This window comes from Osmerus eperlanus, chromosome 14 (genome assembly GCF_963692335.1).
Source record: "Osmerus eperlanus chromosome 14, fOsmEpe2.1, whole genome shotgun sequence".
NCBI lineage: Eukaryota > Metazoa > Chordata > Actinopteri > Osmeriformes > Osmeridae > Osmerus > Osmerus eperlanus.
In genome coordinates, this window is record NC_085031.1 from 1,970,489 (window position 1) to 1,995,379 (window position 24,891).

The following is a 24,891-nucleotide window of genomic DNA, read 5'->3' on the forward strand; positions in this document are numbered from 1 at the left end:
AAATGGCATCACTTTGAAAATTGACATATTGGGGCGTGGCCTTTAGCGCCACCTATTGTCTAAAGTGACCCATGTTTGGTATGGTAGTTACTAATGGTCTGCAGTTTCAACATGCCAAATTTCACAACTTTTTACAGTTGTGGTCTAGGGGCTGCCATTGACTCCCATGGAACCAGCATTGTAATAATAATAATAATAATAATAATAATAACTAGAGAGGGTACAATTTCTGGGGAAATTGTAGGGTGTGCTTGCTTGCGTCGGTTGCACAGGGGTCCGTTTTTGAATGACATTTTTACAACTGATATTTCTGTATATTTTATATAAAAATGAATACTTATTATTTATAAAGATTACATAGATTTAAAAGCATTTTTTGCAGCTCATTTACAACTGAAAATACGAGTGAAGTGTAGAATGAAATAGATGTCTTCTCATTTCCCCTGCAAGAGGCAGCCTCATCGTTGAATCAAAACGAATACATTTGGCAGACCGGTGTAAAAATTGACCTAATCTCTATGACTTAAACGTCCTTTTAAGTTTTTCCCTTCTCGTGATATTTTAAGGAATTTAGCCTACTCATATTGCATTCATTCATGAATAAAGAACCCCCTTTGAAGATTATTCTACGACGTTACCGGCAGTAGAAGATGGAATCGCGATTCAAACAGTACCATCTGCTAACTGAAAATATGCCCTCAAAAACGTAAATAAGCTTGACATTTATTTAGTGAAAAATCGCTTTCATAAAAAGCTCACTGGTAGCGATCATTGTCAGTAACAACGCCAAGTGCGATATAGCCCTGTGTGGAGAAGCTGCCCCGGTAAATTGTACTACTACGGTACAGTACTAGACTACTGCTGTGTTCGTTCGTCTTGGTAGCGATTGCGTTGGTTGAATTGGATTCAACGTTCCGTTGTACGGTTTAGGCTGAAATTAATTATTTTCATGAACAGATTGACAAAGTTTAGGCTGTGGCAATGAAGTTAAGGTTAGTAGTTAGATAGACTTTTGATTTAAGTAAGGGGAGTGCCGAACATGTTCTGTCGCCGTTTGACTTCCTACAGCTGTGTCGATGTTTTTGTCGTGTCTCGCGTAGGCTACAGCGTTGCAGTGAGCAACACTGGTTTGAAACCACAGGTAATGATAATTTCACCCACAAATCGTTTACTTGTAATGTAATGTCATAATAAATCCTACAACGAAAATGTAATTGTGAGGAATGTTTATTTTAATGATTGAAAACAGATGCATCATAGACCACTGTAGTATGTGTTGCCCGGGCAACAGAGGCTAATGTCATGATGCTAATACTTCCGAAAGTAGATGTACTTCCTTAATAAAATCAGCTTATATTGTACATTACACGTCACAATTGTGTGTCATATCACAAAGTAAAATTAGTAAATAGTTATCACCCTGGCCTCTTTGCTTGTGGCGTTTCTGCAGCTGCCTTGCAGTAAAGCAGTTAGCTTAGCTATCTCCCAGAAGTTAACGAGCTGCTAAACTAATGTTCTGCTAGAGGTAGTCACGCGAGTTTTCGTGACGTTAGTGACGTAAGTAGCGTCATTGACTGTGGCTAGCAAGTTAGCCACCGTTAGCTTCACTTTTCGCCACAAAAACTTAATTTCCACTTAAACCATACAACGGAACGTAAATCCCAATAGAAGCAACTCAATCGCTACCAAGACGAAACTTTTGACACATAGGTTGTCTATGTATGCCAAATATTGACTGAGTTTTGGGGGGGCAAAAAGAATAATAATAATATATATGTGAGAGAACAAAGGTTGTGCCCTTGCCGAAGGCAAAGCACACCCAATAATACCACCAATAACAATAGGGTTCTCCTACCGGAGGAACCCTAATAAGAATACTAACAAAAATAAAAGGTTCCCTCCTACCGGAGGAACCCTAATAAGAAGAATACTAACAAAAACAATAGGTTCCCTCCTACCGGAGGAACCCTAATAATAATAAGAATACTAACAAAAACAATAGGTTCCCTCCAACCGGAGGAACCCTAATAATAAGAATAAGAATACTAACAAAATCAATAGGTTCCCTCCAACCGGAGGAACCCTAATAATAAGAATAAGAATACTAACAAAATCAATAGGTTCCCTCCAACCGGAGGAACCCTAATAATAAGAATACTAACAAAAACAATAGGTTCCCTCCAACCGGAGGAACCCTAATAATAAGAATAAGAATACTAACAAAATCAATAGGTTCCCTCCAACCGGAGGAACCCTAATAATAAGAATACTAACAAAAACAATAGGTTCCCTCCAACCGGAGGAACCCTAATAATAAGAATAAGAATACTAACAAAATCAATAGGTTCCCTCCTACCGGAGGAACCCTAATAATAGACAAAACAGCATCCTTATATCCCTATATTTCAGTATATGAGTAAGACAGATCAATAGTGACAAGATATACTACAGTGACAAGATATAATGCAATATATATTTACAGTTCTAGGCCAGGTAACATATTTACATGTTGTATAAAAGGATCCCATGTTTTATGAAATGTATTCATTGAGCCATTCAGTGTACATCTTATTTTTTCTAGTTTTATGTTTTGCATCATGTCTCTGATCCATTGATTATGTGTTGGAGGCTTCGAATCTTTCCATTTAAAAAGAATGGCACGCTTAGCCAAAATGAAACGCATATTTAATAACATTGCAAATGAATGAAATCAATTACAAGGTGAAGGTTTTAAATCTGACCGACTCTACCTTGATTATTGTAAATCAGAGAGAGAGAGAAACAGGTGAGCAAGGAGAATGAGTAGGACAAGCCAGAACTGAGGACAAGCCCTCAGGAGATGAAGAATCCAAAGAACAATGCTTCACAATTCTCTTTATACACAAGAACAACCAATCAGACCACATCTTGACCCTTACTTATCAATATATGGCAGCAAATCGCAGCCTCGGCTGGTCGGTGCGCACTGTTTTGTCTTGTTTTGTTCGTAAATTGACCCTTACATATCAACATATGACTATAAATGTGACAATAAGTTATACAATGAGGTGTGAGACCCATCAAGCAGTGACTCTGTCCAGCAACTCCAGATTTAAAAATATAAGAGGTGGGGGCAGCACTGGGACACTGACCACGCCATGGTCCACCTGATTCCTGCATACAGGCAGAAACTAAAGCTCTGTCAACCTGCTGTGAGGACATCAAAACAGTGGACCAGTGAGGCTATGGAGGATCTGCGGGCATGCTTGGACTATACTTACTGGTATGTGTTCACGACTGCTACCAGTCTTGTAACGCTGAGTCAAACCTTCAACACAAGAGAACGGACTTTGCATTTTATGACACCTCATACAATGCCACTATCTTTCTGGATGAGCTTCAGAGGGTTGATATCAGACCCGGTGTTTTCTTCTCCCCATGGGGGGGGAGGGGGAGAAGGGCCAGACAAATGGCCCACTTTCCTCAACCTCTCCTTACTCCAGAGAAACTCTGGATCAAACAAAGGGATCTATCCAAAACTGAACTTTATGGATGTATAAAACATTTCTCAAAGACTACACTGTTCATGAACACTTCAGGGACTAAATAGAATGAATAGGCTAATCTCAGACATTGCATTGTAATGAATTTGTCTTTGTTTGACTTGGTAAACCGTGAATAAATCTTTCAGGCTGTTTTCGGAAGATGCGATTCACACCAACAAGTTAACACAACTTGAACCATAATTGGGCCAGGTACAGTGCAATGTAGTCAGTACAACAATACTGGGTGATAAAACACACAGTCAAGAAACCAGGATCCTGGAATTTGATGGAGTGCGAATATTGTTTTCTTTTCTTCACTGCGGTGAAATAACCGGATCTCGACGCTTCTTATGATTAACACAAAACAATCACACCTCTCTTAAAAGCGTGAAAAGGTCTAAAATCTTTGAAGCTGAATATATGGGCTAAAGCTTTCCTGCTTTATCAACATTCAGACAGGCGTATCTGCTCCAACTATTTTCAGATTTCAATGTATGACACATCATTTGAAAGCTTACAATCTCCACTTTCACAATCTGTAACACAATGAGAAATGAGTTGGCCAACAACCTTTTCACCAGAGCATGTCACATATCAGGGGGGTGCCCCGATAAATGTGACACAGTCCAGTCAAAAGGGGACATTGTCGGCAAGGTCATTTCTCCACCCCACTCCATTAACGACTCACCTGGCCAACAACTTGAATGAGTTCTACTGTCAATTTTAAAGACAGTTGGACTGCCTGACCCACACCTACCCACCCCAGAGGCCCCCTCCCCCACCACCACAGAGATAACTCTTTCCATTCAGGAGGGAGAAGTAAACGGCAGAACCCCCGCAAAGCCGCTGGGGCAGACTATGTCTCTCTTGCCACCCTCAAGCACTGTGCTGACCAGCTGTCTCCGGTGTTCACAAACCTCTTTACCATCTCTCTGGAGTGATGCCATGTGCCAGCAATTTTGAAGTCGTCCACAATCATCCCTGTGCCCAAAAAGCCAAGGCCAACTAGACTTACTGACTACAGACCTGTCGCCCTGACCTCTGTGGTAATGAAGTCTTTTGAGCGCCATGGACCCTCTCTCCTGGACCCCTTGCAGTTTGCCTACAGAGCTAACAGGTCTGTAGACAATGCAGTAAACATGGCTCTTCACTTCCCCCTCCAGCACCTGGACTCCCCGGGATCTTATGCCAGGATCATGTTTGTGGACTCAAGCTCTGCTTTCAACACCATAATACTGGCTCTGCTACAGGACAAGCTCTCCCGGCTGAACATGCCAGACTCCACCTGAAGGTGGATCACTGACTTCCTGTCTGACAGGAAGCAGGGCGTGAAGCTGGGGAAACAAGTCTCTGACTCCCGGCCCATCAGCACTGGATCCCCTGAGGGCTGCATCCTTCTCCCTGTACACCAACAGCTGCACCTCCAGTCATCAGTCCGTCAAACTCCTGAATGTCCTTTCTGCGGCAGCTGAAGATGTTCAACCTGCCAAAGACAATGATGGTGCACTTTTACACAGCCATCATCGAGTGCATCTTCACCTCCTCCATCACCATCTGGTACACTGCTGCCACTGCCAAGGACAAGAGCAGACTGCGGCGTATCATCCGCACTGCTGAGAAGGTGATCGGCTGCAATTTGCCATCTATCGAGGACCTGCACACCTCAAGGTCCCTGAGACGAGCAAGAAAGATTGTGGCCGATTCCTCACAGCCTCGACACACACTGTTCCAGCCACTCCCCTCCGGCAGGAGGCTGCGGTCCATCAGGACCAAAACCTCATTCCACAATAACAGTTTCTTTCCATCGGCAGCTGGCCTCATCAACAAGGCCCAGAACTCCCAACTGCCACTAACACTGGGCCTCATTCACCAAATGTTCTAAAGAACAAATTTGTTCTTAAACCCCACGTTGCAGTTCATGAAGATTCTGGCATTCACCAATGTTTTCTTATTTGGGATTTGTTCTTAGGTAAGAACAGAATTTACGCACACCCAAGAGCACTCTTACACACAATTGAGAGCTGACATGTTTGCGCAAAATAAGTAGTTATACCGTTTTCGTCCATTCTAATTTAAAGATCCTGTAAAGTGGACCTGGAAACAAGTTTTAAGTTCGCCACACCACAGAATAATGTGTTATTAACTACCCATCCAAATTCGAATGAAAAAATAACACAGACAAGTATGTTAAATTAGGCTTTGAAATCGTGAAAAAATCAGCAGTCTTCTCTGCTTGAGACTGGGGGGGTGTGTCGCCTGAAGGAGCTGAAGCTCCCCCCCTCGCTGCCTAGTGCCTACCTCCGACCCAGATAATGGACGCTATGTCAAGCCGAACAAAACCGTATAGAATTAGAATGTATTTGTTCAATGAGTGAAACATACAGATGCATATAAATTAGATGTTCCCCTGAGCTGTAACAGTAAAAATGGACACCAGAGACAGCAGACAGTGAGCTCTCCAACTAGGCTACTTCTAACACATTAGCTACCATTTCACCAAAATACCATCATTATACACCAAGTAGCCTAATATCAATTTAGCGGTTTGCACTAACTCATAGCAGAGATACCTCTGGAAATGTTATCTAGTATAATTATAACAAGCACACAGAACTGAGTGATGAACTGCTGGCGGCGGTGGATGGTCCAGGTGAGACCGGAGGATGAACGGCCGGAGGGGCGATGCTCGGTACGGCTCCGCGCTGCAAGAGAAGCCGTGTGTTGGTGAACCCCGTCTGTCTCTGGTCCATGTTAAAACTGTCCGCCGTGAAATGGTCAGTGCAGAGGCGGCTGTTGGAGTTTATCCGAAGCTTTCCATGAGCGTGGCTCTTCACAAAATCTATCCACCTATTTTTCCTTTCATTATCAATAGTGAACTTAAATGGCGTTGCAGCGCAGCTGGAGTTCTTGCATCCAGGGAAGATGCAGTTGCGGGTGGTGGGAGACATCCTGAAGCTAGCTAGCTAGCTGATGTAGGCTGCAATAACAGTACAGCAGGAGGAGCATTCAGTGATCTGACGTAGATAGGGCGAAATGACGTAGATAGGGCATTTTTTGGCTCCGCCCATTAAAACCTGATCTGAAAACGGAAGAGAAACTGTTCTTCAGTTTAACTCCACATTTCAGTGTGACAAAGTTTTAGCGCTTTGCACATGCTTTCAGGAACTCATTTCACACATATATAATGTACTTAGAAGCAAAACATGGAATTTACTTTACAGGATCTTTAACACCGAATTTAATACTATTAACTAATATGGAACCAAGGTTAACTAAGCAGTAAGTAATAGCTAATTTACTACAAAGGTAGTTCCTTGGTAGGTATTTGGTTATTACTAAATACATATATCCTCATTGAGAACTACTTGTGAACTATGACCAATTAAGAAAGAATAACCAATTAATTACTAATCACAAAAGTAATTTGTCTAAAAAGTGAACAATTAGTTTTTTTTACTCTGAACATGGTCATAACTTTTCAGAAGCTTGTTCGTCAAATGGGTTCTTTGTGGAAACCAGTTTATGAATATTATATCCCCCCAAATACGTTAGCTACAGGTTGAGATTGTGACTACTCTTACCAAAGGATGGACGTATGTTCTCTGTTTATTTCAAACTTAAACATGGTATAATACAAATAATGATAATTTGTTTAACATTTGTAATCATTGTGAAGTGATGCTGACACGCTCATGATTGGATTAGTTCACTATTATGAGCTCTTAAATGTCAGTTCAATGTCTCAGACTCCAAAGACCTACCTTTATGTTACAGTAGCCGCCTGAGGAGGACTTCTCTTTAGGATATGAATATAAACATTTATGTTTTCTTGTCAAAAACAATTTGCATCCTGCATTTATATTGCGATAAGCGCAAAACCACATCTTCCAGATTACAATGCTTGTTAGAATATCACTAGTGCCTCACAGAAATGTATGCCTGTACCGTATGTGTATAAATATAACATTACACTTATATTACTTGTGAAAACCAGTATAACTCCTCACTAATTACTCAAGCATTACCTTGTCATCCTGCAGGAACTACTTGTGATGTGGACCATTATTTTAAAGTGAAAAACATGTTAACTCCTCACTAATTACTCAAGCATTACCTTCTCATCCTAAAGAAACTACTTGTGATGTGGAACATTATTTTAAAGTGAAAAACATGTTAACTCCTCACTAATTACTCAAGCATTACCTTGTCATCCTGCAGGAACCACTTGTGATGTGGACCATTATTTTAAAGTGAAAAACATGTTACCTCGCAAGATCTACAACATAAAACAACTTCAGATTTGGTAAAAAGAAATTACGTTTTTTTATATGCACTGGAAGATTTCCATGAGATCGTAAAAGAAAATCCTACATAATGCAAAAATGCACATGGGCATGCAAGAATAAAGCACTTCGTAAAATATGTCTGAAAGAAACATTCTTTGTTTGGCACAATGATGAAACCTAGAATTTAAACAAAAATTCTGTATTTTGGAATGAAACATTCAACACATTCAACAAACTGATGAAAAACTGAGTCAAACATAATGGCTAAATACGTATTAAGTAAGTAACGCTACATGGCTAACCCTAACCCAAACCAACGTATAGGCCTATACTCACTCTATGAGTCTAGCATTGGCCACTACCAAGCCCCCACCCCTCTTCCCTCGGCTTGAAGCAACGGCCCCGGTGGATGTAGGTGGTATTGCATTTATTGTTAGACTTCGTTTTTATTCTATTAACTCCAGTCAACATTTACAAAACTATCTCCCCCAATAATTTTTGTTCGATTCTCGAACCTGGCTCATACTACTAGCTTTTTCATAGAATAATTTTTCCTGATTTTTGCTAAGTTTGAAACCAATCCGAAAGGGGTAAACTAGCACCCCATTTATTTGCTTACGTCAATAAACGTTGCCTGCAAATGTGCTCGCGGATACTAACAGGGCACGAGCACAAAAGTTCACATTGGCCGATAGACGATTTACCTGGAGCTGAATGAGCCATATTGAATGAGCACAGGGAGAAATGGCTTGAGTTGCCTGCCTTGTTGTAGCAAGTTTAGCAAATGGTTGTCACACATACATGAAATGTTGTTAGTATAGTTTATTCCTGTTATTTTAAACGTCAAATGTCAAGAACGTTTTTACGTTCATGACATGATGGCAAATATTATATTATGTTAAGCGTGAGCATAGATTGTTGACATGTCTATCTGGAGCAAAGACGAAGATTATACTAAGATAATACTTTAACTGATAACCACAATAAGAAATGATATAAATTTGATTAGTCTTGCCTTCAGAAGCTTTTGTTAAACACACCCATTATTCTTTTTTTTTAATCGTGTCATCAAGCCAGACTGCTTTTGTGGGACAATGAAGGTCCTCAGTGACTATGTTTCAACCCCACTTATATCTGATGGAAACGTCTTGTATATAGGCCTAGTTCTATGCCCCTTTCGAAGGCAAATGTTAAATAAAGTATATTTTAGACACACTTCTCAAGCTTTTATTTATTACATTATTTCCAAGTCTTATTAGATCACGTTATATCCATTAATAGGCGTTTGGTTTTGTAGGTTGAACATATAAAACACAGGCCACATTTTTAAGCTGATATGTAAATTGAAGGCAGTGTGAATTTCGTGGCATTTCGTTTGAATATACAGTTGACAGTAAGCTATGGTAAGTCTGCATTATGGAAGATTTCTGTTACCAAAATAACTATTAAGCTTTCTTTGCCTGGCGAGAACAACGACGGAGCTAGGTGTTCATGTTAACAGTTTATTTATTAAATTCGCACTAATTCCACAATTCGAAATTCGCACTAATTCTAGCCTACAATTCGAAATTCTAGTGAAATTCACCTAGTAGCTATCTAAGGGATTATGTTAGCCAAATACTGGATATTTACCATCCATAAAAATGTGCCAAATGATTGATCGCGCTCCAAACTCATTAATTGACGTTGCACCAGAGTATAGGTATAGGGAAAACATGACATGGATTTCAGGACAAACAGGTTTCGGTAAGCCAAGTTGACTGGGTTTGGAAAATGGACCGGTCGGGATTTGATATTTTCGGAGCTGCAGAAAGACGTAATAGCAGTCACATCGAAATTGCACGCATAATCATACAGTAGGCTATGATCAAATATTGCGGCGGACGTGTCCCATAATCATACAGTATGATCAAATATTGGGGGGGACATATTATAACGTTAATATTCATAAACTGGTTTCCACAAAGAACTCATTTGAGGCACAAGCTTCTGAAATGTTATGACCATGTTAAGAGTAAAAAAAACACAATTGTTCATTTTTTAGACATTACTTTTGTGATTATAAATTCATTGGTTATTCTTTCTTAATTGGTCATAGTTCACAAGTAGTTCTCAATGAGGATAGATTTATTTAGTAATAACCAAATACCTACCAAGGAACTACCTTTGTAGTAAATTAGCTATTACTTACTGCTTAGTTAATCTTGGTTCCATAATAGTTAATAGTATTAAATTCTGTGTTAATGTAGTACTACCTATTACTTCCTGTATAACTACTCGTTAACAACGGACCATTATTCTAAAGTGTTACCCTAGTAGCTCTATCAATATCATAGCAGACAAAAGTATGTCAGCAGTATGAAGGTGAAAAAAGTGTTGCTTTGAAACCAGAATTGTGAGACAGTGTTAAAGGTATATCTGTCATTGTTATGCATTGCAATATTTTCTTACGGTTGACAAAGGAGAAAAAAGAGTGAAATGAAAAGGGTATCTTATGTAATTTCATAAATGTTAAAGCGTTATGTTAGAGCTCAATGCTCTTAAGACAGTCACCCCATTACCCTGTGCAACCCCTGTCAACACTGTGGAGTCCTTCCGTGATTGGGAACTGAACATCAGCTCCCTCACCAAGAAAGCACAACAGAGGATGTACTTCCTTCGGCAGCTGAAGAAATTCAACCTGCCAAAGACAATGATGGTGCACTTCTACTTCCACGTCTGTTTGAAGTTTCTTGGCGAATAAAACCCATTCTGATTCTGAAAAGTATTAATAATTGAAAGATGTAAAAACATAAATACAGTTTGAACAGTGTTTCTAGCTCTTAAATATAGTGATGAAGAGCGTTGGCCAATCGGATTGGTTCCTTGTTTCTTGTAACATAGCAACGGATGGTCATTGTCAGCAAACCTAGAATCTAGGTTTCAGGTTCAAGGTGGAGGAGAAACTTATCATGTGTGCACACCCATTCTAGCCTGGCTCTGCCCTCCTGCATACTTCCGCTCTTTTTTAATTTTATTTTTGCTTCTGTACATAGGTCTGGCCATGAGGTACGTAAGTCAGATTTTTTTTTTTCTACCGGCGAATCAGCGAACAGAGGGAGTGGCTGAGAACGATGACGTTGATGTTGTGCGCTAGTTTGTGTTGTAGTTCCGTAATGGCGGCGGAGAAAGATGCGAGCAAAGCCATTCGGCCCGTTGTGGCAACGCTGCCGAAAATCCAACAGCTAAAGCCGGAGCAAGAACAAGTTTTGCTGAGTTTTGTTGGTGGCCATGATGTTGTGGCCCTCCTCCCCACGGGGTTTGGGGAACAGTTACAGTAGTGGTGAAGGAATTGGCTAAGGCGAACGCTAGCGATTGGTTATGGCAGATCAGAGTGGCTCTGGGCAGATCCAATAGTTAAACTTCAACAGAGTACCCGCCTACAAGGAAGTCAACGCTTGTCAATGGGGCGAGGCCAGACTCTCTGTACAAATGCAATGTACGAGAGTCTGGTTAGGACCAGGCTACACCCAGTCCTGTTCAGACACTGAATTTAAAGATTACATAAATATAATAATCCATGGTGCAGGTTTGCCGATGTTGTCGTTGTCCCTGGTGAGTTTTTTAATACTTTTAAATTCAATCTCGTCACATTACGTGACTTTGTTGTGCAACTGCCAAAGCTACTCTAACTGTGATTAAAATGCTGCTGCAAAAAGGCTAAACTATTGTGGGTAGTAGATAAGATCATGTTACATCTAGCCAGCGGATCATGTATGTCAAAGTGGTATTTGTACAGAACACCGTACTGTAGGCGTGAATAATGCATGCATGGTCATCATCGTTGTCCATCTTTAGCCGAAGCGAAGAGAGAGGATTTAATGGGAGATTTCCTACAGTAAGCTAGATCTACTGCTTCAAATTGAAAACGGAGACGATATTTTGATTACAGACAAGTTCCTTAACCTCTGTTGTCAATATCGCCGATAAAAAGTAAATACTGTTACGAAGCATTTGTTTGTAGGTCTACGTCGATAGACATAGATAGCTATGTGACCTGGTTTCGCCGTTCTATGGCAGCTATGATGACAGTCGTAGCTAGCGTTGCAAGCACTCGTCACTAGAATGGCCATAACTTTAAAACAGAAGACCATATTTCAAATATGTCTGCTGTTCTACATTGCCCACACAATTATGTATATATATCAACTCTAACATGGCCTGTATCTTGTATTGAAAGTGCTCGAAAATGAGCTCGTCTATTGTATGGTGGACTGAGAAAACATATTTGTCAAAGCGGAGCGAGCGGAGCGAGCGGAGCGAGCGGATGTCGTGGGAGAATTCCTACTGTTAGATTTACTGCTTCAAATTTAAAACGGAGAAGATATATAGAGTAAAGAAAAGTTTCTTAACATCTGTGTTCAATATCGTCGACTAAAAGTAAAAACGTTTCAGTTACGAAGCCTTTGTTCGTAGTAACGCCAGCTGCAGTAAACCTTTCGTGAACCCAGTTTGGCTGTTCGTGACGGTCGGCTATGACAGTGTTGAGCCTCGATTTTTGCAGATGTTTGTTAAACTTGCTTAAAGAAAAATTATCTAGCTAGATTATGTACACGTTAAGCTCAATGTACATACCTTGTTTGGCCAATTTGGTCGATTGTGGAAAAAAGTAGAACCGTTTTTAGTTATGGAGAGCCATCGCGCTAGCTTGGAATTGTGTTATCCCACTCATCACTTCAGTGGTCATAACTTTTATACAAAATAGTCTATTTTAAATCTGTCTGCTGTTCTGAATTCATGACAAAATTACGCACATTTCATACACCTCTAACCTGTCCTCTAGCTTGTATTTAAAGTGGTTAAAAATTAGGTTTTCTAAAAAAAGTATTGACGAGTTTTGTCAGAATGGCTCTGTGAAATCGTCTTGATAAAGGATGATTTTCCTAACACAATCATACAAATATTTATATAATTAGAAAGCCCTACTTCTTGTCTTCAAAATGGTATAAACAGTTCAGGTCTATTATTTGAAAAACTATGCATATTCAGGCAGGAAAGTGTTAAAGGTTGAATTGTGTCTAGCTGAAAGTATGCTGAAGTAGTTACGTTTGAAAGAGGAGGAAGCTTTTTAATGATTTGAAAGGATTTACCATTACTTTTAATGGGAGAATAATTTGCACAAAAACCTTAATATCTTAAAAAGTATAAAAGTGAGAAATACCAAAAGACATAGCACACATCTCCTGAAGGAGCTGAACGTTTTGATACAAACATTGTAGGAATCGGTGAAAGTATGCAGGACTAGTTAAAGGACAATAAACGGCGGAAGAACTAAGAAGTTGGAAAAACAATAGTGAGATTGCTGAATAGCATTCTCACTATTGTTTGTCGCCACTTATATGCACCCTGCTTTTGTGTTGCAGATGTTCCTAGGGTCGCAGTACAGTACCCCTCGAACTTTCGTGCTTATAACACTTATATTCTAACGTTCTCACCTATTCCGTGTATCCCAGAAACTAAAGGGGTTCTTCATTTAAAAATCCACAAAATGTTCAGTACGTTTAGTCATGGTGGAGTAGAAAAGTGCTTGCTCTTGCACACGCTGCTAGCTACAAGTAGCTAGCTAGTACTAGCTACTAGCTGCTTTGATACAGTAACTGAACACAAATAAACATTTCTAAAACCAAGACAACCATTTATATACTTTTTCAGTCTCCTGTAATATCAAAGACCTAATTTTAATAGAATAATATTACTAAAATGCTCAACTATCACTCTCTCGGTCTCTACAAACGTCAAAAATTTCGCTGAAGTCTCGCCCCCAATAATACTCTTTGGATTGGTTGAACAGCATGTCAGTTCATACTGCAGAAGCTTTGACTGCTGGGGGTGGGAATCTTTTGGTACCAAATCGATTCAAATCGATTTTTGGGGTCACGATGCGATTACAAATCGATTCACGATTTTTCAAAGATAAAAAAATAAATAGATGTGAATCGCTAAAAGACTGAATCACGGTTCAAATGTGAATTGATGTTTTCTCCCACCCCTATTATTTACCATGCATGTCTATGGACGGGTGGTTCGGCCCACCAGCCGCTAGGTTTTGTATTGAAGTCAATGCAGCCAGAGGAGGACGGAGGCTACCAGTCAAGTTCCTCCTTATATTTTGTGCTGCTACCCCACTTGAAAGGGATTTGATGCATCCACCCCGAAATAAAGAACTGGATTTCACTCAGACCATTTTTCCTTTTCACCTCTTTTTATTTTGGTTTTCAGTTTTCAGCTTTCACTTCAGTTCAGGTGAAAAACCTTTTAACACAAATATACACATATTTATATACACATTTTTATCAGATTTTTCCCGTTTTTAAACCCAATATAACATATTTAAAACCGCAATTAATTAAACTAACACCATGCATATAATCAAAAGCATTATAGACTGGCTCATATTATCCCTCTATTTCACCAATCCCCCAAAGCAGTACGCACTCTCAATATTTACCAGACACTAACAAACATTTCACAATTTGAAGCACATTGGTTGACAGCGGTAAGCCGACAAATTTCCCAGGCATCAAATCACTGTGGTTACATGGATTCGAATTACTGACTTATTTTGGCTGAAATAGAATTATCCCCTTCTTGTAAACACCTTTGTTCGAATAATTGCGGTCCGACTACAATACGATCGACACCCCGAGATAACTCGGTCCGAGTCGGTTGATAATTCGGACATCGCATGCTTGTAAACGGTGAATTGGGCTATGAACTGGACTCTGCGTCTTTGCGCATGCTTGAGATCCCGCCGCCCTCTCTCCCAGGTTGTGACACGGAAGTCGAAAGAGACGATAAGTTGTCGCTGCCGGGAGCCGGCCCGGCAGAAACAAACAAACAACGCGATGGACAACCCAAGAGGCAACACGCATTTATGGACCGAAGAGCAGACGCAATTCATGCTCAACCACGTAGCTTCACCTTGCTCTCCGTTCGCCATCTTTCTCAATGTTGATGTTGCTGGTAGTGGTGAAGAGGTCAAGCGGAAATGGCTGTATCACCACTAGTTGTAATGAAAACAGCGCCACGTATCGTACTGGGATATGACATGCTTTCGGCCAATGATTCGCTTTATTCACTGCCATATATATTAGGAGTAGCAGTTGCCCCAAAGAATAGCATTGTCCGAAAAAAGCTAGATTCAAATTGATACCATCATGGAAACGTACTGAAAGGGTGCAGTGACGAGAGTTTCATGACTCAGATTCTTACCGGCTGCCATTCGGGTGTTTGTAGGGCATCAGTGCATCTCTTGCTGGCGATCACGGCAGCTTTTGACCAGTCTCTCTCTTCCTTTCAACTCTTGCCGTTCGTCAACAAATGTTTACTTCCGATGTCTCCTTTTAAAGCCCCGGGTGGAAGCCTGTAAGGGCACTCTGGTTCCGCCCACTTCAATGATAGTGTCCACTCCAGTTTGACTTGACACTACATGTCCTCCGGATGTACCGTAGTTCTATCACAGACAGTACTGTTGAGTTACTGTAGACCTTCAGTTCAATATTGTGTATTTTAATAAATGTATCCGTGACATATTAATATATTCAGTATAGTTTTATCTAATATGTGTTACTTTTTAACCCTTTTGTTATCTTCGGGTCGTTCTGACCCATCAGTCATTGTGACCCACCGTCGTATTGCGACAACTTTACCGCATACAAAAACAAAGTGAAGCATTTTCTTTTAACCGTTGGGCTGTCTCAGACCCCCCACATTGCAAAGGTTAAAATAAAATTATTTTTATTTGTTTTTGTATTGGGTAAAATTGGGTAAACACAACGATGGTTCGTTGTGAACCTTTGGGTCATGTGACCCGAAGGCAGCACAAGGGTTAAGTTTCAAAATGTTTTATTTTAAGAAATTTCACTGAGGAGGATGATCCTCCCCTGACGAGCCTCCACTGGCAGATGGTCATAATGTTTTGACTCATCAATGTATGATGGACCAGCTTTGTCCTTTCCCAATTTATATTTTTCATAAGGTTTCTTTCACCCCTTTCTTCACCCCCAACCCACATTCCCAGGTCTATGTTTCCGTCTGTACCCCCAGTCTTTGTATGAGGAAGGCATGGTGCAGGCCTGTAGTCCAGGGGTGGTGGAGGAGAACCTCAGCCACCTAGTGCTGCTGCTCAAGAGGCTGGACATTGCTGACATGGGCCAGTGCAAGTTCCTAGATAGACCAGGTAATAGAAAACAGTCCCACTGTTTTGTGCCCTATAACTCCTATATTGTTTAAGTTTAGCTTCAGGACAGACTGTTACCATCTATGACTATGTGGTCAATGTACTTTTTTTTTTTTTTTTACGTTTTTATACTCTTATCTTAATATTATCTTATATTCTCCTTCCCTCCAACTGTTTTTTTTATGTTATATCCTGCCAGCTCCAGAGTCTCTGATGCAGGCTCTGGAGGACCTGGACTATTTGGCAGCGCTGGATGACGATGGCAATCTGTCTGAGGTGGGCATCATCATGTCCGAGCTTCCTCTAGAGCCCTCACTGGCCAAGGCTCTGATAGCAGCCTGCGAGTATGACTGTGTCAACGAGCTGCTCACCATCGCTGCCATGTTAACAGGTAAACACACAAAAATCTTGGTTACACACATATGTACACATGCACCGACACCCTCTACTTATCTCTCACTTACTTCAAAACACAACCACAACCTCCGAAAAATATTCACAGCGCTTCACTTTTTCCACATTTTGTTATGTTACAGCCTTATTCCAAAATGGATTTGCTCAATACTTTGTTGAAGCACCTTTGGCAGCAATTACAGCCTCAAGTCTTTTTGAGTATATTATATAACTATTTTGGGGAAGTTTCTCCCTTTCTTCTTTGAAGGACCACTCAAGTTCCATCAGGTTGGATGGGAAGCGTCAGTGCACAGCCATTTTCAGATCTCTCCAGAGATGTTCAATCGGGTTCAAGTCTGGGCTCGGGCTGGGCCACTCAAGGAAATTCACAGAGTTGTCCCAAAGCTACTCCTTTGTTATCTTGGCTGTGTGCTGAGGGTCATTGTCCTGTTGGAAAATGAACCTTCACCCCAGTCTGAGGTCCAGAGCGCTCTGGAGCAGGTTTTCCTCAAGGATGTCTCTGTACATTGCTGCATTCATCTTTCCCTCGATCCTGACAAGTCTCCCAGTTCCTGCCACTGAAAAACATCCCCACAGCATGATACTGCCACCACCATGCTTCACTGTAGGGATGGTATTGGCCAGGTGATGAGCGGTGCGTGGTTTCCTCCAGACATGACGCTTGACATTCAGGCCAAAGAGTTCAATCTTTGTTTCTTCAGACCAGAGAATTTTGTTTCTCATGGTCTGACAGTCCTTCAGGTGCCTTTTGGAAAACTCCAGGCGGGCTGTCTTTTACTGAGGAGTGGTTTCCGTGTGGCCACTCTACCATGCAGGTCTGATTGGTGAAGTGCTGCAGAGATGGTTATCCTTCTGGAAGTTTCTCATCTCTTCAGAGCAACGCTGGAGCTCTGTCAGAGTGACCATCAGGTTCTTATACCAGCTTGATTTTCCACCGACTGAGAGCCAGAGTAGGGCTACGTCTTTAAACACGTCATACGCCTCCGTTGTCCTAGCAACGCAGCATGAAATCATTGTAACAAGTCATTACAACATTGTCAAACACAAGTCATAAAACATTGAAGTCATTGTAACAACAATGGAGGAATACCTACCAGTAATTTTAATGTTGGCTATACAAACGTATACTGCACTTCGTAGACGTGCATTTACAGCTCTTCATGGTCGCTATGAAGACAGGTTACATTCAAGAAGAACGGTAGGCTAATTATCTTGAACGTTTTGGCTGTTAGTATTATAGCTAAACGTAGCAGCTCATATGGACTATATCTGTAAACAAACCAAAACATACATGATTTTACCTTTGCAGTTCGTATTATGGCTGAGGGCAAGGCGGAGGTCAAATTTTGTGTGGACATACCCCCGATCACGCTATTGATGGGACACAGTTGTGCCGGATTTCACCCCTGCACAGTTTGTTCAAAACTTTCGAGTGTCCCGGGAGTCTTTTGAATACATTTGTGATCAGGTCAGGCATCTCATGGGCAGAGTGAATACAAATTACCGTCTCGCTGTTCCTCTGAGAAAACGTGTAGCAATTGCTCTCTGGAAGCTGGCCACCGGCAGCAAATATAGGTCCATCAACCACCTTTTTGGTGTTGGTATAAGCACAGTGTTCAACTGTGTTGAGGATTTCTGCGCCGCAGTCATAAATGTCCTGCTTCCTCAACACATCGCTACTCCGGATGCTGCCAAGCTCATTGAAGTGGCCACGTTCTTCCATAACCACTGGAGAATACCACAGTGTGTTGGCGCAATAGACGGAAGCCACATCCCTATCATTGCACCTGAGGAGTATCCCCGGGACTACTTTAACAGGAAAGGGTGGCACTTGATCGTCTTACAAGGAGTTGTGGATGGGAAAGGCCTGTTTTGGGATGTGTGTGTGGGCTATGCAGGGAGTGTGCATGATGCTCGAGTGCTAAAGGCCGAATTATACTACTCCGACTCCGTTACGGACAGACGGACGGAGTCGGACGGATTGGTTCGTCCGACTCCGTCCCGGGGGGGGGGGGGGGGGGGGGGGGGGGGTGGTGGGAGTGGTGGGAGCCCCCCTGAAATGAATCTCTGCAGGTCGGGATGTCTGCATTAATGCACAACACATCTTACCTCCTTTGGGTTGTTGTACAGAGCTAGATGGTGCCGGTGAGCTGCTGTCCCGTAGCAGCGGCAAAGTTGTTTCCTCACCCTACTCCACTTCCACATCATTGACAGACTACTCTATAAATAGCCAAATCAAGAGAAATGTGTCTTAAACATAGTCTTTCAAACTACAATTACATCAACTTCAGTCTTTTTGTGGTGACAAACTCAACTCGTGAAAACATTTACTTTTCACTTTTGTAGCCATGGTTACGGAAAGTTTGCTAAATAGCAAGAGCTAACCTATCAGCTGTTTTAGCAACTAGCGTCAGCAGTGACGTGCGGTGAGGTTCGTGGCTGGGGAGGCACTGACTCTTTCAAAGTCAGATTTACAAATATAGGCTATGAATTCAACAGAGCAGCATCAATTCATCATTCAACTGGCTGCTTGCATATTGACTAATGGTTATGTTTCATATCCCATATCAGCATTCTTTACACACACATAGGTAAGGTAGCTACATATTTGGCCAAAGAAGAGCTTAAATTTATAGCGGCTCAGAGAGAGCGCATTTGCTCTGCACCCTCCGTGTTCTTAATATGCCATCACAATTCCACAATTCATACTCATTCAATACAAATGAAAGTATATAAAGTCCATAACAAAAAGTCAAATGTTGATTTATTCTTTAAAATAACTTAATTTTTTCTTATCTGGTTTTATATATATTTACTCCTTTCCCGTCGTTTGAAGCAAATCTTTCAGCTCCGGCATCGGTCTTCCATGATTTATCACGCAGTTTTGATTGAAAGTCCAGTTTTGAGAAATGTTTTAGCTTATATATATATAATCTTCCTTTTTGCAGTCAGGGCAAAAAATAAAAAATAAACGGACTGATAGGGTGCACTTTTTCTACTTCACTTTTTTAACTAGCAACAACTACCGACAATGCCATTTATCTGTAATACATGAAGAAGAACAATAGCAGAACAAGCCCGTGTGCTCACACGACCCCTTCAGTGAGGCAGAGGTACTGGCTGCCTCCCCTCATGCTTTTTCACTGCAGCGTTATTTCAGATTAGCAAGACTAGACTATGGAATGTGAGAACGTATCATAAAAGTGTGTACAAACATTACATTGGTGACATACAGAGATATCAATTGCACGTGCTCAAGTTGAGCAAAAAAATGAGCAGCTCAGCCCAGTTTGTGAGGGATTGCGCAATCCGAGAGGAGGCTCGACTAGTCGCTGCCTCCTTTCGCGTCTTTCCCCGTATTTGAACAGGAAATTACACAAATTCAGCGATATTGACTATAAAAATCATTGGAATGATTGGAACATACAATAATCACATTTCAATAATCACATTTCTATCACAGATCAGCGGACAAATATATTTTTTTATTTTTCATCATTATTTGTTTTTTACATTTCATGATGACAAAGGCGAGGCACTGCCTCCCTTGCCTCCCCTGACCGCACGTCACTGAGCGTCAGCTGCTAACGTCAACAACTTTACCGTTACCAAGCGATTTAATGTAATGTTAAAAGGAGACACAGTTAATAAATATATTTAATGACTTGACGTAATGAGAAGACCTACCTGAAGCAGCGAAACTTTGTCTGCTGTCATCCATCAATTCCTTCAGCATTGCTGTGGCTGAATTCAGCGCCCCCCTCACCTGACAAGCCGGTCTGTCACCTAATACCGGGTCCAGGATGTCGTAATATGTTTTTTTTTTAGGATGACCACTGCCACTTCGCCCAAGGTCCTTCTTCTGGTCCCTATATTATTTTTTAATTTTTTAAATTATATTTATTAGTTGTTCTACACTTCTGTCTTAGCCAGCCGCGGGTATCTCCAGCTTTATCTTTTCAAAAAAAAATTTTGTTCTAACGGCACCGTCTAATTTATTTTGAACTTCTGTGGTGGACCACAGAGCCAGTAAACATGTCGTTTCCTCCTCAGACCATTGCTGTTTTAGTTTAGCTTCCATTTTATTAGCTGTTGTATTGGTCTTTTTAGAAGTGGCGGCGTAAAGTGTATTTGTTTTGGCACGGGACGGGACGATAATCCCGCCCCCTGGCACCCGACGTCACCGGTTCTTGTTTCTGGCCCACCTTAAAGTTGGTGCTGAGTTGGAACCTGTTTTTTGGAACCGGAGCCAGGTTTATTTGTTTGGAAAACCGAAGAACTGGTTCGAGAATTGGAACCAGCCCAGAACCAGCACCGGCTCGGCTTTGGTGGAAAAGGGATATATGTCACCTCCCTGACTAAGGCCCTTCTCCAACGATCACTCAGTTTGGCCGGGCGGCCAAGTCTAGGAAGAGTCCGGGTGGTTCCAAACTTCTTACATTTATGGATAATGGAGGCCACTGTGCTCATTGGGACCTTCAATGCTGCAGAAATGTTTCTGTACCCTTCCCCAGATCTGACCCTCAATACAATCCTGTCTCGGAAGTCTATAGACTGGGATTCCTGGGACTTCATGGCTTGGTTTATGCTCTGACATGCGCTGTCAACTGTGGGACCTTATATAGACAGGTGTGTGCCTTTCCAAATAATGTCCAATCAACTGAATTAACCACAGGTAGACTCCAATCAAGTTGTAGAAACATCTCAAGGATGATCAGTGTAAACAGGATGCACTTGAGCTCAATTTTGAGTGTCATGGCAAAGGCTGTGAATAGTTAAGTAGTTTATAGTTATAGACATTTCCCCCCTAAAAAATTCACGTTGTCATTAGGGGGTATTGTGTGTAGAATGTGGAAAAAATTAATTTAATCAATTTTGGAATACGGCTGTAACATAACGTGGAAAAAGTGAAGCCCGGTGAATACGTTCTGGATGCACTGTACACCTATCAATACATTCTAATTACCGTATCTCTCTCAGACACACTGGCTGTTTATCAATCCGAAGAACGTTAAGAACATACTTGTGTTCTTGAGAAGAACGTTCTTGCCAAGCGTCTTGGGAGGACGGTCTTGCAAGACCGCGAGGATGGAGAACGATTTGAGATGCGTGTGTTCTTGCTGTGACTTCTGGGAAATCAAATGCGTTCTCACTGACCAAGTCACCATCCAATGCATCCTCGATAAAAGGGGACATTTCCGGGTATTTTTGGCGTTCTTGGTGACTTGTGTTCTTTGGATTGGAACCGTACTTGGGCAATGAAAGATGACGTCATACGAGTTCGCAAAAACACAAGCATGGAGAAAAACGTGGATTGATAAACAGCCAATGTCTTTGCGGGGACATACGACCCTTAATGCTTTACTAAACAGTCCTCCTGCCCTCTGTTTCCAGCTCCGCCATGCTTTGTGACTCCTCCATCTAACAGAGAGGAGGCTGCAGCTACTCACAGACTCCCCCTACTGCACACAGAGGGAGACCACTTCACCCTCATTAACATCTACAATGCCTACATACAGCGTGAGTCTCTTGGATCTATTTTTTACACACTTACATAGTTACACTTTCTCGAAAGTGATTATTATTTCTATGTCACAATGTAGAAGTAGTGGTAGCCATCAGACTCGGATGAAAACAAAAGGTGATCATGCCTTTTCAGTTGTGGCCCCTACTCTGTGGAATAAACTGCCAATTTTTATCAGATCCCCCACCACCGAGACATTTAAGTCTTGTCTTAAAACATCTTTTTATTCTTTGGCTTTCGAGTCAGTTTAGGGTCACTCGTGCTTATTGTAATTGTGTTGTTTGTCTGCTGTTCCTACTTATTGTTGTTTTGCCTTTATCTGATGACTTTGTACAGCACTTTGGTCGGCATTGGCTGTTTTTAAATGCGCTCTATAAATAAACTGACTTGACTAGAAATTTATTTTACAGACAACGAAGATGAAGCATGGTGTACCACCAACTTCTTGAACCCAGTTGCGTTACGTTTAGCTGTGTTGATCAGGGGGGAGCTCCTGGAAGTGATGAAGCGAATAGAGTTGCCTGTCTCACCTCCAGCCTTTGGTTGCCAAGATAACTGCACCAACATCAAGCGTGCGCTTATCTCAGGCTTTTTCCTCAAGGTAGAGAAAAACTGTTTGTTTTGTGTGAATTTTATGGGTAAAAGATCATTGTGATGCCTACTAACCTTTCCAGCTTTTCCTCTTGCAATTCCTCTTTTATTTCCCAAACTCCTTGTCCTTCAGGTGGCGCATGATGTAGATGGCTCTGGTAACTACCTCCTGTTGACTCATCGCCATGTGGCTCACCTCCACCCCTTCTCTTCCTACCTGTGCCGTCGTCCACGCCCCAGCCCACCTACCTGGGTCCTCTACCATGATTTCACCATCTCCCATGACAACTGCATCCGCATTGCCTCCGAAGTTCATCCCCACATGTGAGTATCCTGGCAAAATATTTTTCATTAATAAAATAATATTTATAAACATCATAATCATATTTGTATTACTTTGTTGGAGCATCTGCATTGTTTTGTCTTTGCAGCAGGCGCAACAGTTGTTTCACTCAGTTTTATCAGGTCTCCTTCTGAGTGTCAAAACATAATAAAAACTTAACCTCTTTCCTCGCCTCTTCTCAATGTGATAGGCTAGTGGAGCTGGCCCCTCAATATTACCTGGGTAACCTGCCACCAAGTGAGGGGAAGGAGCTGCTGATGGAGTTGAGACAGAGTCTGGCTTCCCCAGATGAGGACCAGGAGGGGAGCTCAGATGGAGCCTATGGCAGGACACACAAAGAGAGAAATACCAACAACATGGGAGAAACTCAAAGCCAGTACAGCAACGAACTCTGTATAGTCCAATAAAAGGAACCAGTGAAAACCTTGAATAAATAACCAAGAGTTGTGGATACTTTGTGCAAGATGCTCTCAAAGGTTGTCACTGAGGTCTTCCAAGATTACTCTGTTTACATATTAGGGAACAGGAGTTAATGTACAGGTGTCTGGAAACATCACCTAATTTAAGAATATAATTGTTAGATGTGGGGAAAAAGCTTCATTTGAAGCAAACATACAGAATTATTGTACACATTTTAATGCAAAGTAATATATAAAAATCAATATATTGGGGAAGAAATTGATGACATTTTATATACAACCGTGGTTTGTACGCTTTTCATTTAATCAATAAATGCTCCCAGGCAGTCAATGGATGATATTTAAAGGTCCCATTACATGAAATGTTCACTTTAGGAGGTTATTTAACATTAATATGAGTTCCCCTAGCCTGCCTTTGGTCCCCCAGTGGCTAGAAATTTCGATAGGTGTAAACCAAGCCCTGGGTATTCTTCTCCGCCTTTGAGAAAATGAAAGCTGAAACGCTCGGTTTTGAAAATCCTCTCCTTATGTTGTCATAAGTAGGAAAGATACCTCCCCTTTCTCTGCTTTGCCCGCACAGAGAATTTGGCCCACCAATGAGAAAATGAGCTACGACTGTGCGAGCGCGATATTAGTTTTTCCTCGAGACATCATGGCTTGCAAACGACCAAGCATGGCAGTTAGCCCCGCCTCTTTCTTCCTCATAGCATTTAAAGCTACAGACACAGAAACGGCACGTCCTGAGGAAAGCTCATTGTGGGACTGCTCGTAGAGGCTGTAATTCTGAACCAAGGCTGAATTTCGGGAAAGAGACTTCAGATACAGTATTAGGGGACCACTAAGGCCTATATAAAAGCATCCAAAAACAGCATGTCATGGGATCTTTAATTCCCAAGAAGCACCAAGAAAGTGAAGCTGACAGTTTGAATCTGTGTTAATCTCAGGGCTGAGTGGTTTACAATGGACTTCCCGATATTGTACAGAGCTTCAATTTCAATGGTATCAGAATTCAAGATTTTTGTGATACCATTAATCTTTTTACCCTTATTGTGTTTACTGTTTGTACTCTGATAATTTCTTCCCCACTCCAACTGTTTGAATAATGTGTGTGTAAGTTCAGGGCATCTTCCCCATATCTTCCGTATCTTCAAAATTATGTTTTGAACACGCATTAATAAAAATTGTATTTCCTGAACACCAGGGGCCTCATGTATAAAATATTGCGCAGCTTTCATACCAGAAGATGGCATACGGCCAAAACTTGAAAAGTACCTACGCACAGAAATATTCACATGTATAAAACCGGTCGTACGCCAGGTCCTGCGCTACTTTCCTTTATAAATCACAATCAACGTGAGATTGACCACATGTGAACGAGCCACTGACCCCCCTTGCCTCCTCCCATAAATGAATATGCAGATGGATTATAAATGAGCTCCTGAGGTCATTTCTTTGTCTGAATTGAAATTGCTAAACACGCAAAAAAGAACAAAATTCACAGACTGTGAGATCGAGGTTCTAACAACAGAGGTGGAGGCGAGAAAATGTGTCCTGTTTGAACACATGTAACAG

The 24,891-nt window shown here is 41.4% G+C and overlaps 1 protein-coding gene across 2 annotated transcripts in view; it reads left to right on the forward strand.

The window, feature by feature from the left end:
* The window catches only part of dqx1 (DEAQ box RNA-dependent ATPase 1), a 49,368-nt gene extending 24,849 nt beyond the window's left edge, over positions 1-24,519 (forward strand). For both annotated transcript variants that reach the window (XM_062478466.1, XM_062478467.1), the window contains 6 exons: positions 15,870-16,028; positions 16,228-16,419; positions 21,837-21,962; positions 22,377-22,567; positions 22,691-22,881; positions 23,091-24,519. In XM_062478466.1, the coding sequence (XP_062334450.1) occupies positions 15,870-16,028; positions 16,228-16,419; positions 21,837-21,962; positions 22,377-22,567; positions 22,691-22,881; positions 23,091-23,307 (1,076 nt within the window). In that variant the 3' untranslated portion in view covers positions 23,308-24,519. The remainder of the gene's footprint in view (positions 1-15,869; positions 16,029-16,227; positions 16,420-21,836; positions 21,963-22,376; positions 22,568-22,690; positions 22,882-23,090) is intronic.
* The last annotated feature ends 372 nt before the right edge of the window (positions 24,520-24,891 follow it).